Source organism: Fusarium flagelliforme, assembly GCF_020744385.1.
Source record: "Fusarium flagelliforme strain FIESC 12 MPI-CAGE-AA-0113 chromosome Unknown B0J16scaffold_1, whole genome shotgun sequence".
NCBI classification, from domain to species: domain Eukaryota; kingdom Fungi; phylum Ascomycota; class Sordariomycetes; order Hypocreales; family Nectriaceae; genus Fusarium; species Fusarium flagelliforme.
The window spans coordinates 7,233,262-7,247,090 of NW_025763503.1; the positions used below are offsets into that span (position 1 = coordinate 7,233,262).

The following is a 13,829-nucleotide window of genomic DNA, read 5'->3' on the forward strand; positions in this document are numbered from 1 at the left end:
AGTGGTTGGAGCTTTCCATATTTGTCCTCGCACACTGTGCGGCTTCCTCCCGAGGCCGTTTCAGGCGGACCTTTCGTTCGCTGCAAGCTCCCGTTGACCTGTTCCACGGATAGTACCTGCCATTTCACTGAGAAGCCCTCCAAATGTACTTACGTTAGAGGTACCTGCCCTGCCGAGAGAAGGGAGACTGAAGACTGGAGACCTCCCCCATTTTGGCTAACGGGTCCAGGAGTGGACTTTCCGCTGTCCAGTGTCGTAATGCTCCCATCCCTCCCAGCTGAAGCCAGCTAGTAGCTATCAACCACGACCAGCATCGCATCGCATCTCACCTCGACTAATCAAGATCCTCATACTCATGACGACAATACCTTCACCAACAATCCCATGACGCTCGTCACTGCGATTCAATCGATTACCTGAACTCACCTCATATTTCTTATATTGACGATCGATACGATCTCGCATTTGCGTCCGCCATGTGGCGAGACCGCACCAACCTGTACGATGCCCATTCTGCCTACCGTTGCATGGCCACTCCCACCATATCGCGACTTTGTGCTGATACAGATTTACAATAAAGATACATTTCATATCGGCAGTCTTACGCGCATCATCCCACCCCGCGAAGACCTTACGGGCCCGGCACCTCTGGTTCTGGTCTCCTTGCCGCCGACAACAACTACAACAGCAGCTATCCGAACGATGACCGTCGAGGCCTTCTCTCAGCCGGTGCCTTTGAAGATGACGGCGATGCCGTCATTGAGATGGACGTGTTGCCCCCTCGGTGGGCTGAAGTTTCCGACACCATTACCGACTTGCTCGCCAATATTGCGACAAAGGGCCAGAGCTTAGATAAGCTACATCAGAAACATGTATTGCCCGGTTTCAATGACGAGGAAGCAAAGAAGGCCGAGGAGGCGCAAATAGAAGACCTTACTCAGGAGATTACCAAAGGCTTTCACGACTGCCATCGCTGTATACAGAAGATTGAACAGATGGTGCGCGACTCCCAGCATGCTGGTACTATAACAAGAGCAGAAGAGACTATGGCCAAGAACATTCAAATCTCGCTGGCTTCGCGGGTCCAAGATGCAAGTGCTAGCTTCAGAAAGAAGCAGAGTGCATATTTAAAAAGTAGATTTCTCCCCAATCGTTGTGAGATTTGTTCTAACGTGTATTCGCAGAGCTTCGTGGAATGGGTGGATTTGGCGCTCTAAGTCCCGGAGAGAGATCTAGCACCCCTCAACCTGGCTCATATTTTGACCCATCTCTACAAGAATCAGATGCGGACCGGTCGTTTTCTCAGTCAACTCTTCAAGCAACTCAACAGAGGGTGCGTCATTCCAATGACGCGGCCATTGCTCAACGAGAGCGGGAGATCGAGGACATTGCCCAAGGCATTATCGAATTATCCGATCTTTTCCGTGATCTCCAGAACATGGTCATTGACCAGGGCACGATGCTGGACCGTATAGATTATAATGTTGAGCGCATGAACACCGATGTCAAGGCTGCTGATAAGGAGCTAGTGGTTGCTTCAGGCTACCAACGGAAAACGACCAAACGCAAAATCATCCTCCTCCTCATTCTTATCATTTTTGGCATGATCATATTGTTGGTGATCAAGCCCAAGAAGCACGAGTAGAAGGCGTTTGATCATTAAAATCTCAGGAATACCCGCTGATTCTGGAGCTCTTCTGATACGAGCATGGAGACAGCCTCTGTTATAAACATGTACCAATACAATTTAAGGCAGGTCATGAAGGGACACACCCTTTGAAGTGTTTGGAGTCACGGCTTTTTGTCTATTTTTTATACTATACTAGTTAGAGTCATTTATTATGGTAAATCATGGCGTAGACAGTACGTCAACCAGTTTCGTCTTTATCATAACTCTTCTCGAAAAGGCGAGGAAAGCTCTTCCATAACTTTGGCTTCATATTCTCCATCTCCATAGCCAGCTGACTCTCGCTGGGGAGTATTGCAGAGCCCCATGCTTCTTCCACCAACCGCTTTATACTCGCAGGCGACAGCTCCCTGTCATCTCTCGCCCTTGCTCTCGTCCTCCCTGGCAGGTGTGCCACAGCGAGACGTCTGATGATCGCACTTCGTACCACCTGCTGGTCGATGTAGACACCTTTCTGCTTCAGCAAAGCCAACAGACGGACACCGCATGCTAGGTCATAGTCGGCGATTCCTCCAGTTTTGGTCTTCGCAACCGAAAGCTTGGACGGCTCTTGTCCCAGTGTCTTGTCAAATCCCCATCGAAGTATAGCACGTTGCAGACTGACGTCAAAGATCTTCTGTATGGGATGTTGCCTGTTGGTAAAAGGCAGGTCGGCCGGTATACAAAACACATATTCGGGGCTGCTGTCCTTTTTTGAGGGGTTTCCAGTCTTTGCAGCAGACTTCGATTGTGTTGAAAGGGCATTTGATGCCTCTTCGGCCAGTCCTATCTCCGCTCTCCAAAACTCTTCTCTGAAGTGACTTATCTTCTTCTTGCCGTCAGGAAATGAATGATATTCGGCCCACCCCACAGAGTCGCTGCCGGGTATCTTGGATTCCGAGTTAGGTTTGGGCGGCATGTCGCACCGGTGTACTGGAATCAGCCCTCCAGGGTCCGCGCTATATAATTCGCATATCTCATGGCTTAATTCCTCAAGCTCATTAAAGCGTCCTAAACGTCCGAGGTTGTAGAGCAGAATTTGCCAATACTTGATAGGGATAGCAACCCCATGCCGTGCTACACGCAGCGACAAATGGATAGCTCTGTCAAGCTGAGGGTCCTCCTGGTAGCCGTGAAACTTTTGTTTGCTGGTTTTGGGATGATACCAAATGCCCTCAAACACACGGTCAAGAAATGCCTCTGAATTCCTCTGTTCTATACTAACACTCAGGTTATCCATTTTGTCAAAAACGCTTCTGACTTTAGCTAGTCCTTGCGTTGACAATGCAGCACGGAGACTTTTGTTGAGCTCTTCGGAGAGTGTCTTGACCTTTCTTGGCGTGGATGCTGGCTTGATAATCAAAGCCTCAACCTCCTGAAGTAATCGCTCTTGCTTCCAATCTTGTTGTTTGGCAGAAGCAGCCAGCAGCGTCACTCGTGTTTCTGAGTTATCGAATTCGTCTGGGTGTATATCGCAATGCAAAAGATCTCTGAGTAATTCGTCTTCCCCTCTGCTGGCAAAAGATATAAGAGCTTTGCAATAGGCTGTTGAGGAAACAGTCATTCCCAGGTCTCGAAGCTGTTTCAAGCGATCATTGACCCCTTGAGTATCTTGTTCTCTCAGGGCAATGGATTGCAACGATTGTGGACCAATGTCCCGAAGGCCAAGTTTATGCATTAGATTGATTGCAAATTCTGCTGACGTCCAGGAGCTGGCGAACCACCTGGCTGTAAACTTATCGTTGAACATGCCTTTGACCTGCCCCGAAGAGGCATCGTTATTGGCTGTATCTGATGCAGAATCATATCCAAAGCCAGCTTCTCGATTGAGTACTGACAGCTCCTCTTTGCTGAGCTGTACTTTAGAGAAGTAACGGGATAGAAAGTCAAGAAACGGCATAGACTTTTGGGATTTGGTATGATCATTAAACAAAATGAAACGCTTTCTCCAAATGCGAGCTGCATGTGACTGACCAGAATCGAAAAGAGTTGGCACAACATAATCGTACAACTCGCGATAAGGATTAAAGACGTATATTGTGGTCAAAGTGCTTTGAATAACAGGAGTTCGGTCGAGTGCGAAGCTTGCTAGAAAAGCACCAAAGCTATCCAAGTCAGGACGAAAAGTAGGCATGATTTTTAGATGCCAGCGAAATGCAGCTTCGCAATCGGTCTGAGCCAGGTAGAAATGGACCACTTTCAGATACAGTTCAGGCCATTCAAAATTGTAAGTTGTCTGAAGCTCTTGGGCGAACGTGAAAAGCTCCTCCATCCTGTCAGCATGCATCAATGCCGCCTTCAGAATGTTATCGCGCAAAAATTCGGCTCGAGGTTCAGTCACAAGATGCACATCGCCTTCTTTCCGCAGCTGCAAAAACATATCCCAAGCTCCTCGCTCTCCATGACTGTGACGAACGGTTACGAATCGGCGCTCCCATGATGATACTTTATCTGAGCCGGTATCTCGATTCGACACACTTTGTTCTTCAGCTCCATTCAGGCGAATACCCAATGGGATAAGTTGTTTGGTTTTCGATCGCCATGTTGGGTCTCCATGCTGTGCTGCTCGTTTCTTCGAAGAAGTTGACCCAGGGCTTTTCTGTTTCGTCGTATTTCTTTCCACTTGGTAGGAATGTATGTATCTATTGTTATTGTATTGGCGTATAATTTTGAGGTTTGAAGTCGTATGACGAGGCCGGTGCTGGGCTATTGTATGAATGCATCGAGCGTATGTGTATTGGCGAGCTCGAAATATTGTAGGGTTTAAATGCATGGCTGGGTAAATTCGCCAGCTTCAGCTGGTATCGTATCATCGCATCGGTTCGTTGGGAATAATTCGTGTGAGAAACATCAGGATTATCTCAAATTTGAGGCTTAATGACAAGGACCGGAGTTAACTCATGTCGTAGATCCCCATATCTTTTTTATTCGATATCTGAAAGTGCTCCATCATTGTAGAGGCAGGGGGGTTGCGCTTGCACGTGCCCACCCGCCAACCGGAACCTCGAAAGCTATGCTGAGTCATACTTCACACCCGACTCCCAATCAAGTTATGGCCTCATTTCTTTACCCGAACTTCGACATCCTCCGTTCAGCACCTCAACCACCCCACACGAAACCAACCATCGGAGCCTCCCAGGACTCTCCTTAACCGACATCAAAATGCCGTACGTACAATTGAATAGCGAACGATTCTCTCGATAGCCCTGGCCACCTCATTCGACATCAATGGTCCATTTCAAGCTCCGGGCATCGCGCAAAACATCACATCATACGAGAATCCGTCACTGACGTTCATCCAGTCTCGTCAACGCCAAGAACCCCGTTCCTCAGTACCAGCGTTACTACCAGAACGCTTACAAGAACCACACCCGTCTTTGGAAGATTGTACGACCGAATTGACTTTCCAGCTACTCTGAGCTTCCAGCTGACCGATTGATAGGGTCCTCGCGCCCGCGTTCTGATGACCCCCTACCTCATCCTCCTCTGGGGTACCCTTGGCGGTAAGTCTTATTCAACGATTTCGAAAGAACGGCATTTACACGAGCTTGAACGCTGACGAAATCGAAGCCTCTTTCTACGGTGCCGGCCGCAAGGTTCTCGGCTACAACTCTTACTTCGGAAACTAAGATTCGTGGGCTGCCTGGCTTATTATAGAGCTCGACAACGATGGAAGGCCAATGTGATCAGTATTGATTGAATAGAAGATGATTCCAATCTGAATCCTCGCGGATTTGTCCTTTGATTTGTATTCACGGAAACCGAGACAAACTACCAGTCGAACCGTGCCTTCTATTCACACGTCATTGCCATTAAACCTGGACTCCTAAACTTGAGAATACATGAAGAACCCAGAATATTGCATGCATCAAAAAGTGACGTCTAGTGCTCCGCACCGACTTGCAACTCTCCATCTGCGGATAGATGTACCAACTCCCCAATTGAGCTCGTCTTAGTAGCCCGTGGCGCCGGGCGCCTTCTCGTCCTTTCGTAGGCTCACTAGCAACTCTCGGAAGCGCTCCTTGCCTGAGCCAGAAGCACCGCCCTTGGCTCCCTTGCCGCTCACATCTACCAACTTGGCGATTCGGTCCCAGCTGGTGCCGCCGGAAACGGTGTCCTCTCGGCTTTCCAGGAACTCGTCGGCTTCCTTTCGTGTCTGAGCAATGCCCTTCTCCTTCTTGTTGTTATAGTTCTCATAGAAGTCATCGATGTTCTGCTGAGCCTCCTTAATCGTCTCTTCGCGCTGGGCAGCGAATTGTTCGGCACGCTTAGCAATCTGGTTATCCCGGCGTTCGCGCCACTCCTTGATGACTTCAGGTTCCTGCTCCTCCTCTGCGGAGGCGGCCTGGTATCCCGAGTTGTAGCTCACGGAAGGTCCTCCTGTGATGCCTGTTCCAGCAGAAACTCCAGTACCCTGTATCCAGCATAAGTCTCCGGATGGAAGATATAACAACGGATTGTTTGACTTACAGCTTCGGGTTGGGTCAGATCAGGGAATTGAGACTCGAAAGTAGATTGCTCGTTGTCGCCAGCGCCGCCAAGGAGGTCGTCGTCGGCATCAGCAAAGGCAGCGGCGTCATTGTTGGTTGTGAACTGTTCGGCATCGTCTCCAAGGAGAGCCTTCTCGCGAGCGAGGAAATCATCAGTCGAGGGCTCAGCAGATGGGTCCTTGATATCGGTTTGCGCTAGATTACACGTCAGCGTTCATCCCGCGCATGCGTGCTATTGATGCATATATACCCCCAGAATCGAAGTCCTCAAGTGAAGGGAATCGGTCGGCCATTTTGAATGTGAGATATTTCAGATTTCGATTGTTTATTTTAAGTATGCGCCGCTTCGTGGGAAGTATCGGATGATGATGCTCGGGAATCAAAAGGCTCTTGTTATCCGAAGCGACAATCGTCAGTGAATGCTGTTGCTATGGTCCTCCTATTCAGTTACTGCCAAGTAGGCCATCCTAGCTGATGAGGTGGATTCTGCCGGGCGGTGAGTGCCCTGCTCGCAACGTAGCTTGCTCGGGTGGGTCTGAAATATGAACCAAAGCGCTATATTCATGCGCCTACAAGCTATTTCCACTTTATCGGATGTTTATGCTGCTTGGCCTAGCTCTCAATCTATAAACTCTCCTTGTTCTACCAAAGAAAACATTTCATCTCATCGCACATTTACGTTGCGCATCAGTCTGATTCCCTCGGTATACATTTGCAGGCAAAGCGGATCGTAACGAGATTTCTGCTTTGTTTGTCTGCGTATTAAAGACGGTTAGCAAAAGCTCCGAATATTATTCCTGCAAGTAGCTGTAGTAGACGTCTCCAGAGTGATACTACAACAACAAAAGCTACAAAAGCCTTAGATAATACTCGCTCCATCTCATCCATACTCTGAGCTTGGTTTCGATTCTATTAGTTGTCGTTCATTGTTTATATGAGCTGGCTGAAAGGCATTTGCTACCAAGATGGCTTACAACGATGACTCCGTACTGGCGCGACTCTCGTCGCTCAATGAAAGCCATGACAGCATCGCCACGGCGGCGCAGTGGATCATGTTCCATAGGTACGCGTCCCTTGTTTGTCAGTTTGAAAATATGACTGACAATAGGTCACAGGCGCCATGCAGACCGCACCGTACAACTCTGGTTGCAACGCCTCAAAGACTCTTCCAGCACGAAACGGCTGAGCTTGATTTATCTCGCAAACGGTATGTTTGGATCTTGTTTGTGGGAAATTTGGCTAATTCACATCGCAGAGGTGGCTCAGCAGTCTAAAATACGGCATAAAGATGACTTTATTATTGCATTTGCGCCAGTGATTGCAGAAGCTGCTGCCGTTGCTTACAAGGGAGCGCCAGCGGAACTCCAGGCCAAACTCAAGCGCGTTATAGACGTCTGGAGAGACCGATCAATCTTCGAAGCACCTATTCAAGCTGCCATTGATGCTCGTATTGGGGGTAAGTACAGAATGATATCAACTCATTGGCAAGAGTAGCGGCTAATCATGGTGTTAGAACTTGACAAGGCTCGTGGCATGGCGAAGCCCGGGTTCGGTGGCTCTCCTTTCGGTGGAGCTTCTGCTACCGCTGCTGCTTCTATTCCATCCGAATTTGCTCCTTTGGTGTCTGCTCACCAAACTGTTACCAAGTTGAGCCCTCCTCTGAAGGCCACAATCGCATCTGCAAGTCAGGAGTATGAGAAACAAACTGACCCATCAACACCGGTACCTTCTGCGCCTGTCTACGCGGCTCGTCTGAATGGTCTCCTCAAAACTTTGGCCAACGCCGAGAATGCAGTTGCTGAGTGTGTCAAGGCCAGGGAGGGCCTCGTTTCTGGCTTAGAGACGCTACTCAATGCCAACCGAGCGGCATTGGAGCAGGAGAAATCCGATCACGCTCAACTAAAGTCTCGAAAGGTCGAGATTGAAGAGAAGAAGCAACAGGTTGAAGTTGGCATCATGCGGGCGTTGGGCCCAGCGGAGAGCAACGGGAATTCTGGAGACGGGGAGTCTTCGAGCACTCCTGCTGAGCCAGACAGGCCAGAAATGGAGGCGCTCACTCCTCCGGCATTTGAGCCCTTCGATGCTCCTACACCAGAAGCACTAACACCAGAAGGTGAACCTGCTGCTGCTCTCGAACCAGCTGTCGAAGAAGAGACTGCACCCTACCAGTCATTGCCGATTTCTACCAATGGATCCAACAAACGTCGCCGTGTCGATAATGAAGAGTTTCCTGATCTAGGGGGAGACGATGACATCGATGCTGATGTTGCTCAGATGCTTAAAGAGGGCTCTCAGTCGTGACCGGGGTGTCGGTCTCGTTTGCCAGGTTTAACAGGGCATGTCCTACATGGAATGGCGTTCTATCGGCGCAGGTTTGAAAAGGGCTTGTCTTGAACAGGTAGATAGGAGAGGGAAAATCTTCGAGAAACCTTCCGGTCAGAGTGTATAATAGATGGTTGGAATGGTCAGTATCTGCGTGCTCAAGGGTGCAGGAGCAGGGTCGTGGCGTTCAATCAATGTATGTTTTCATGGCTACACAATGGAGAATATGTTTGCTGTGTCGCTAGAGTTCGACGAGCGAAATTTTTATTGACTGTCCAATCTCGTGTTGGTTCTATCAATTGTGCGTTGTTTGTGAAATAAAAAATAAAACGACTACTGTTTACTGTGAGTGCTTCTCACTCAATTCAAGTCCTGTGAATTGTGATCCAGCTTACATGGATAGCTCCGACAGAGATGGAGGGGCAGGGGCAGGACAGGGAGAGACTTCCGTGTTAGGGACGCACCATAACCCACCAGCTCGCGACGGAGTCCCCACCTAATTTTTTTGTGAGCATTGGATATCTGAGCTTGTCGCAACTCGGAAGCTGAGAAATGCCGCTACGGCGATGACGGCATTACAAACCACCTCAACTTCGATCCCTTCTCATTCATAATTAGAGTGTCCGTCAGCTTCACACGCTTCTTTCGGCCTGCAGCTCAATCTCCCATCTGTTTCTCCGGTCGACAACGCCGCTACTGAACATGCTACGCTGAGTCGGCATCTGATCAATTCCCTACCGTCATCATGGTCTCGGGAGTAGCACGCCGCGTGCTGCTCCCACGCCTCGCCGAGCCCTCGCAAGTGTCTCTGGCTGCATCGCGAACTCAATTAGGGCCTTCTCTATACAAGTCTGAAGTCTTCACTCTTCAGACAAGGCTCTTTCATGCTTCCAGCACCCGTCAAACCGCCCTCCCACCGTTCTCAATCGCTACCTTCCGGACAACAGCGAACAATGCTCCATCTCATGCCCGACTCCCCCTGGCGCGAATTCGATCCTCCCAACCTGGTTCGGTTTCTCACGCCTTGCGACAGTTCTCAACAGCCCCTCGCTTACTCCAGGAAATCCAGACCAAGGTCGAAGAAGGCGCCAAGAAGTCTGCCGAGCTTGAAGCTAATCGGAAAATTGCCGAGGATGAACACAAGCAAGAGTTTACCAAGAGCGAGAAAGCCACCCGGGCTGCCCAAGTTAACTTAGCTGCCAAACTCTCGAAAGAGGGAAAGCAGGCTGGAAAAGCTGGTTCGGACGAAATCGTACGACTGATCAAGATTGCCCGTCCGGAAATCCGCTGGCTCGGTATTGCTTTTGTCTTCCTGGTTATTTCCTCTAGTGTCACCATGTTGATCCCTTTCTCTGTTGGTCGAATCTTGGATCTTGCTACCAAAGGTGAAGCCGATGACGTCCGTTTGTTTGGCTTAACCATGAACCAATTCTTCGTTGGATTGGGTACTGTCTTGACAATTGGAGCCATGGCCAACTTTGGTCGAGTCATCCTTCTCCGAATTATTGGCGAACGTGTCGTTGCAAGACTCCGATCCCAGCTCTATCGACGTACATATGTTCAGGATGCCGAGTTCTTTGACGCGAACCGTGTAGGTGATCTCATCTCACGCCTCAGCTCCGATACGGTTATTGTTGGCAAGTCTGTGACGCAAAATCTTAGTGATGGTCTTCGCGCCCTCTTCAGTGGTGGTGCTGGTTTTGCTATCATGGTCTGGACAAGCCCCAAGTTGACTGGTCTATTGCTACTTATGTTTCCGCCTATTGCAGTTGGAGCCTTCATCTATGGTCGAGCCATTCGAAACGTTAGCAGATCAATCCAGAGGAATTTGGGTACTCTGACCAAGATTGCTGAAGAACGCCTTGGCAACGTCAAGACCAGTCAAGCTTTCGTCGGCGAAGTACAGGAAATCGGCCGCTACAACAACCAGATTCGAAAGATCTTTGCCCTCGGTAAAAAGGAATCACTCATCGCTGCCACATTCTTTGCTTCAACCGGCTGGGCTGGCAATATGACGATTCTGGCTATGCTGGTTGTTGGAGGTGGCTTCGTACGCAGCGGCGCCATGTCCCTCGGAGACCTAACTTCGTTCATGATGTACACTGCATTTGCGGGTTCAAGTTTGTTCGGTCTCTCGGGCTTTTACTCAGAACTCATGAAGGGTGTCGGTGCCGCAAGTCGACTTTTCGAATTACAAGATCGCAAACCTGGAATTCCGCAAACAGTCGGTGTTCAGGTCAAATCAGCACAGGGTCCTATCAGATTTACTGATGTCACGTTCGCCTATCCTACTCGGCCAGCCGTCAAGATTTTCAACGGGTTGGATTTCGAGATCTCTCCGGGTAGCAACGTATGTGTTGTTGGTCCATCAGGAGGTGGCAAATCCACAGTGGCTTCTCTGCTGCTCAGATTCTACAATCCTACATCGGGCTCTATTACTATTAACGGTCAAGACATCTCGGGTATGAATGTCAAGTCCCTGCGAAGGCGCATTGGCATGGTTTCCCAGGAACCTGTTCTCTTCTCTGGAACCATCGCTGAAAACATTGCCTATGGAAAGCCCCAGGCGAGTCGTTACGATATTATCTCCGCTGCGCGACGAGCAAACTGCAACTTCATCAGCGATCTACCCGACGGTTTAGAAACTCAGGTTGGTGCTCGTGGTTCTCAGCTTTCAGGAGGTCAGAAGCAGCGAATTGCTATCGCACGAGCTCTGCTCAAGGACCCTGATATTCTGATTCTTGATGAAGCCACGTCCGCACTAGATGCCGAGTCAGAGACTCTCGTCAACGAAGCCCTGGCTGGTCTTTTGCGTGGCCGCAACACCACCATCTCCATTGCTCATCGTCTCTCAACTATCAAGCGATCCGACCAGATTATTGTTCTTAACAACGAGGGTAAGGTCGCTGAAATTGGTAGCTACAAGCAGCTTGCTGCCGACAAGGAGAGCGCATTCAGCAGGCTCATGGAGTGGCAGATGAGCGGTGGTGAGGTTTCCAAGGAAAGCGGGGCGACCGCTGCACGGGCACACATCACCGAGGCCGAGGAACTTGAGGATGACCTGGAGAAAGATGATGAGGAGAGTTTTGAGCACAACGAAGAGAGCAAGAACTCCAAGGACGAGGAGAAGAGACCTTGAAGCGTTTTAGGTCATATAGAGCAGAGCAGCTTTCCCGTAAAAACATAATATGGATGGGGGTTACGGGGATGAAGAAAGATTAGACGAATCATGTAAATTATATATCCTGGTATCTATGTCTGAGTCTCTATGGCGAATGATTTGGGACGCCAGCAGCAGCAAAGAGAACTCCACTCGACATATATCCTACTTTCATTGGCGTCGTTGGTTTGGTTATTTACTCCTCAAAATGGAAGACATAGTTAGGCAATGATAGGTATTGATAGCTGTGCACAGAAAACAACATCTCAACATTTTGTCAAGTCTTGGAGTTTCGGAACAAGTATCATTTATACAGTTTCTGTGTGAAAAGATAGGATCACGCAGGGGAGTGAGTTGTGTCATGTCCTTCTATAAGACCAACTTTTGTCAGACAAGTTGCATTACTGTTGCTTGTGAAGGAAGTTGTGATAGATGACAAATCTGAGAGTCGGACATAGAGTCGGATATAGAGTTCGAGATGGAGGACCGGGGCTCTCGGAAGAAGAACATGTTGAACCTCAAGCTCATGGTTGGTGGTTACATCTGTTTCACAATGACAGAGCTTAGCCCTGTACCTCGTTCTGCTTGGCTAGAAGTATAAGCAGAAATACTGGTATCGAATCTGAATGTGATGTTTGAAATTGCGACGAAGCTGAGATAAGCCATGCTTGATGTATGTGACTATTGTCAGCTCAACGTAAAATTGATTGTCCAATACGAGGCGACAGAAATGTTGACATGAATGTATTGTCCGCTTTCAGTTACAGAATATGCATATACCAAAGTCGGAATAAGCCAAATGTCTTGAGGCCAAGTCTCATCACGATGGAGGCCAATAGAACAAGTGCAGGTTAGGCTCATCGGCAACGGTTTGTCACATGTGACCCCATTTTGGCTCAAGCATGACCCCAGCTAAACCTTGGTTCTTGGTAACCGGTTTGCATCTTTGTCGCGAAATATAGACGGAACGTAATTCTTAACTCTGTTTACAGTCAGCAGCTTCTCGTCTTCCATCTTCTCACATATAATTTGCCTTTTTGCTGAACTTGCGCACCCATGTCGACCGAAATTGAAGGAACCTTTCAGCTGGCAGACGCCAGCCTCTACACCAAGACCTGGACAGTAAGTATCAATAAATAATCGCTGGTCCGGACAAAAGCTGACGCGACAACAGCCTGAAGGTCCCATCAAAGCCAAGGTGATCCACGTTCATGGCTTCAGCGACCACGTCAACTGGTATGATGACGTATATCGTATTTTAGCCTCTAGCGGCATCCAGGTCTTCGGTTTCGACCAGAGAGGCTGGGGCCGAAGCGTCAAGCAATCCTCCGACAAAGGGAACACTGGCTCGACACCACGCGTGATTGCCGATATTGCGGCCTTCATCGAGAGTAAGCTGCCTTCGGATGTCCCGGTCTTTGTCCTAGGCCACTCTATGGGCGGCGGCGAGGTCATCACACTTGCGGCTGACCCTCAGTATGCCAAGCTCGTGAGCCAAGTTCGCGGTTGGATGTTGGAGGCTCCTTTCATCGGATTCGCGCCCGAGGAGGTGCCCAGCTGGTTCAAGGTTATGGCAGGTCGATTAGCCTGCAAGATCCTGCCAAGATTTCAGCTCAAGCATGAACTCGACGTCATGAACTTGACGCGAAGACCCGAGATAGCCAAAGGCTACAAGGAAGATCCTCTTTGCCACGATACAGGTACGCTGGAGGGCTTGGCGTCGCTTCTCGACCGAACGGCTGCTCTGCAATCGGGCTCCGTGAAGTTGGGCAAGGAAGTCAAGTCTCTTTGGCTCGGCCACGGAGACCATGACAAGGCCTGCAGCTATGAGGCCGCCATGGAGTTTGCAAAGCGACAGGAAATCGAGGATAAGGTTGTCAAGACGTATGTGGGAGGATACCACGCTCTGCACGTAGACCTGTGCCAGGAGGAGTACGCGAAGGATATCACTAATTGGATCCTGGAGAGGAGCTCAGGTGAGAAGCCGATCGAGGCGAAGCTGTAATGAAGAATGAAGCTGGGATATTGTTTTGGCGGTTATGATTTCTGGATCTGCAAGAAGCACTAGACTCATGCACCTTTCTTTTTGTACCATACACCAACCATGTTGTCGGTAATCTTTACATCACTTGATGTCATTTTACCTCGATCCAAATATTTTTTACAGAAAGCGAAAAGAGTGTCTATGTCT

At 49.2% G+C, this 13,829-nt stretch overlaps 7 protein-coding genes across 7 annotated transcripts; 5 read left to right on the forward strand and 2 right to left on the reverse strand.

The window, feature by feature from the left end:
• The first annotated feature begins 15 nt into the window (after nt 1-15).
• B0J16DRAFT_280490 (t-SNARE) lies at nt 16-1,834 on the forward strand. The gene is made up of 3 exons (XM_046123903.1): nt 16-499; nt 581-1,134; nt 1,185-1,834. Exons 1-3 carry the CDS (start codon nt 477-479, stop codon nt 1,643-1,645), a joined length of 1,038 nt encoding a protein of 345 aa, XP_045990309.1. The 5' UTR covers nt 16-476; the 3' UTR covers nt 1,646-1,834.
• On the reverse strand, nt 1,835-4,574 carry B0J16DRAFT_330848 (uncharacterized protein). Its single transcript, XM_046126516.1, has one exon. It carries the CDS (start codon nt 4,437-4,439, stop codon nt 1,869-1,871), a length of 2,571 nt encoding a protein of 856 aa, XP_045990310.1. The 5' UTR covers nt 4,440-4,574; the 3' UTR covers nt 1,835-1,868.
• A 254-nt stretch (nt 4,575-4,828) lies between these two features.
• B0J16DRAFT_379117 (uncharacterized protein) lies at nt 4,829-5,295 on the forward strand (the record flags this gene model as incomplete). Its single annotated transcript, XM_046130975.1, has 4 exons — nt 4,829-4,833; nt 4,969-5,053; nt 5,109-5,169; nt 5,237-5,295. The coding sequence occupies 4 exons, from the start codon at nt 4,829-4,831 to the stop codon at nt 5,293-5,295; spliced, it is 210 nt and encodes a 69-aa protein (XP_045990311.1).
• A 323-nt stretch (nt 5,296-5,618) lies between these two features.
• On the reverse strand, nt 5,619-6,449 carry B0J16DRAFT_314980 (clathrin light chain; the record flags this gene model as incomplete). The annotated part of the gene is made up of 3 exons (XM_046125222.1): nt 5,619-6,080; nt 6,137-6,351; nt 6,407-6,449. 3 exons carry the CDS (start codon nt 6,447-6,449, stop codon nt 5,619-5,621), a joined length of 720 nt encoding a protein of 239 aa, XP_045990312.1.
• A 302-nt stretch (nt 6,450-6,751) lies between these two features.
• B0J16DRAFT_330853 (RNA polymerase II-binding domain-containing protein) lies at nt 6,752-8,784 on the forward strand. Its single transcript, XM_046126517.1, has 4 exons — nt 6,752-7,219; nt 7,272-7,363; nt 7,412-7,612; nt 7,670-8,784. Exons 1-4 carry the CDS (start codon nt 7,122-7,124, stop codon nt 8,455-8,457), a joined length of 1,179 nt encoding a protein of 392 aa, XP_045990313.1. The 5' UTR covers nt 6,752-7,121; the 3' UTR covers nt 8,458-8,784.
• Nucleotides 8,785-9,010: 226 nt separating this feature from the next.
• Nucleotides 9,011-11,924, forward strand: B0J16DRAFT_330854 (P-loop containing nucleoside triphosphate hydrolase protein). The gene has a single exon (XM_046126518.1). It carries the CDS (start codon nt 9,224-9,226, stop codon nt 11,615-11,617), a length of 2,394 nt encoding a protein of 797 aa, XP_045990314.1. The 5' UTR covers nt 9,011-9,223; the 3' UTR covers nt 11,618-11,924.
• A 770-nt stretch (nt 11,925-12,694) lies between these two features.
• Nucleotides 12,695-13,643, forward strand: B0J16DRAFT_379121 (Alpha/Beta hydrolase protein; the record flags this gene model as incomplete). Its single annotated transcript, XM_046130976.1, has 2 exons — nt 12,695-12,760; nt 12,813-13,643. 2 exons carry the CDS (start codon nt 12,695-12,697, stop codon nt 13,641-13,643), a joined length of 897 nt encoding a protein of 298 aa, XP_045990315.1.
• Nucleotides 13,644-13,829: the final 186 nt, after the last annotated feature.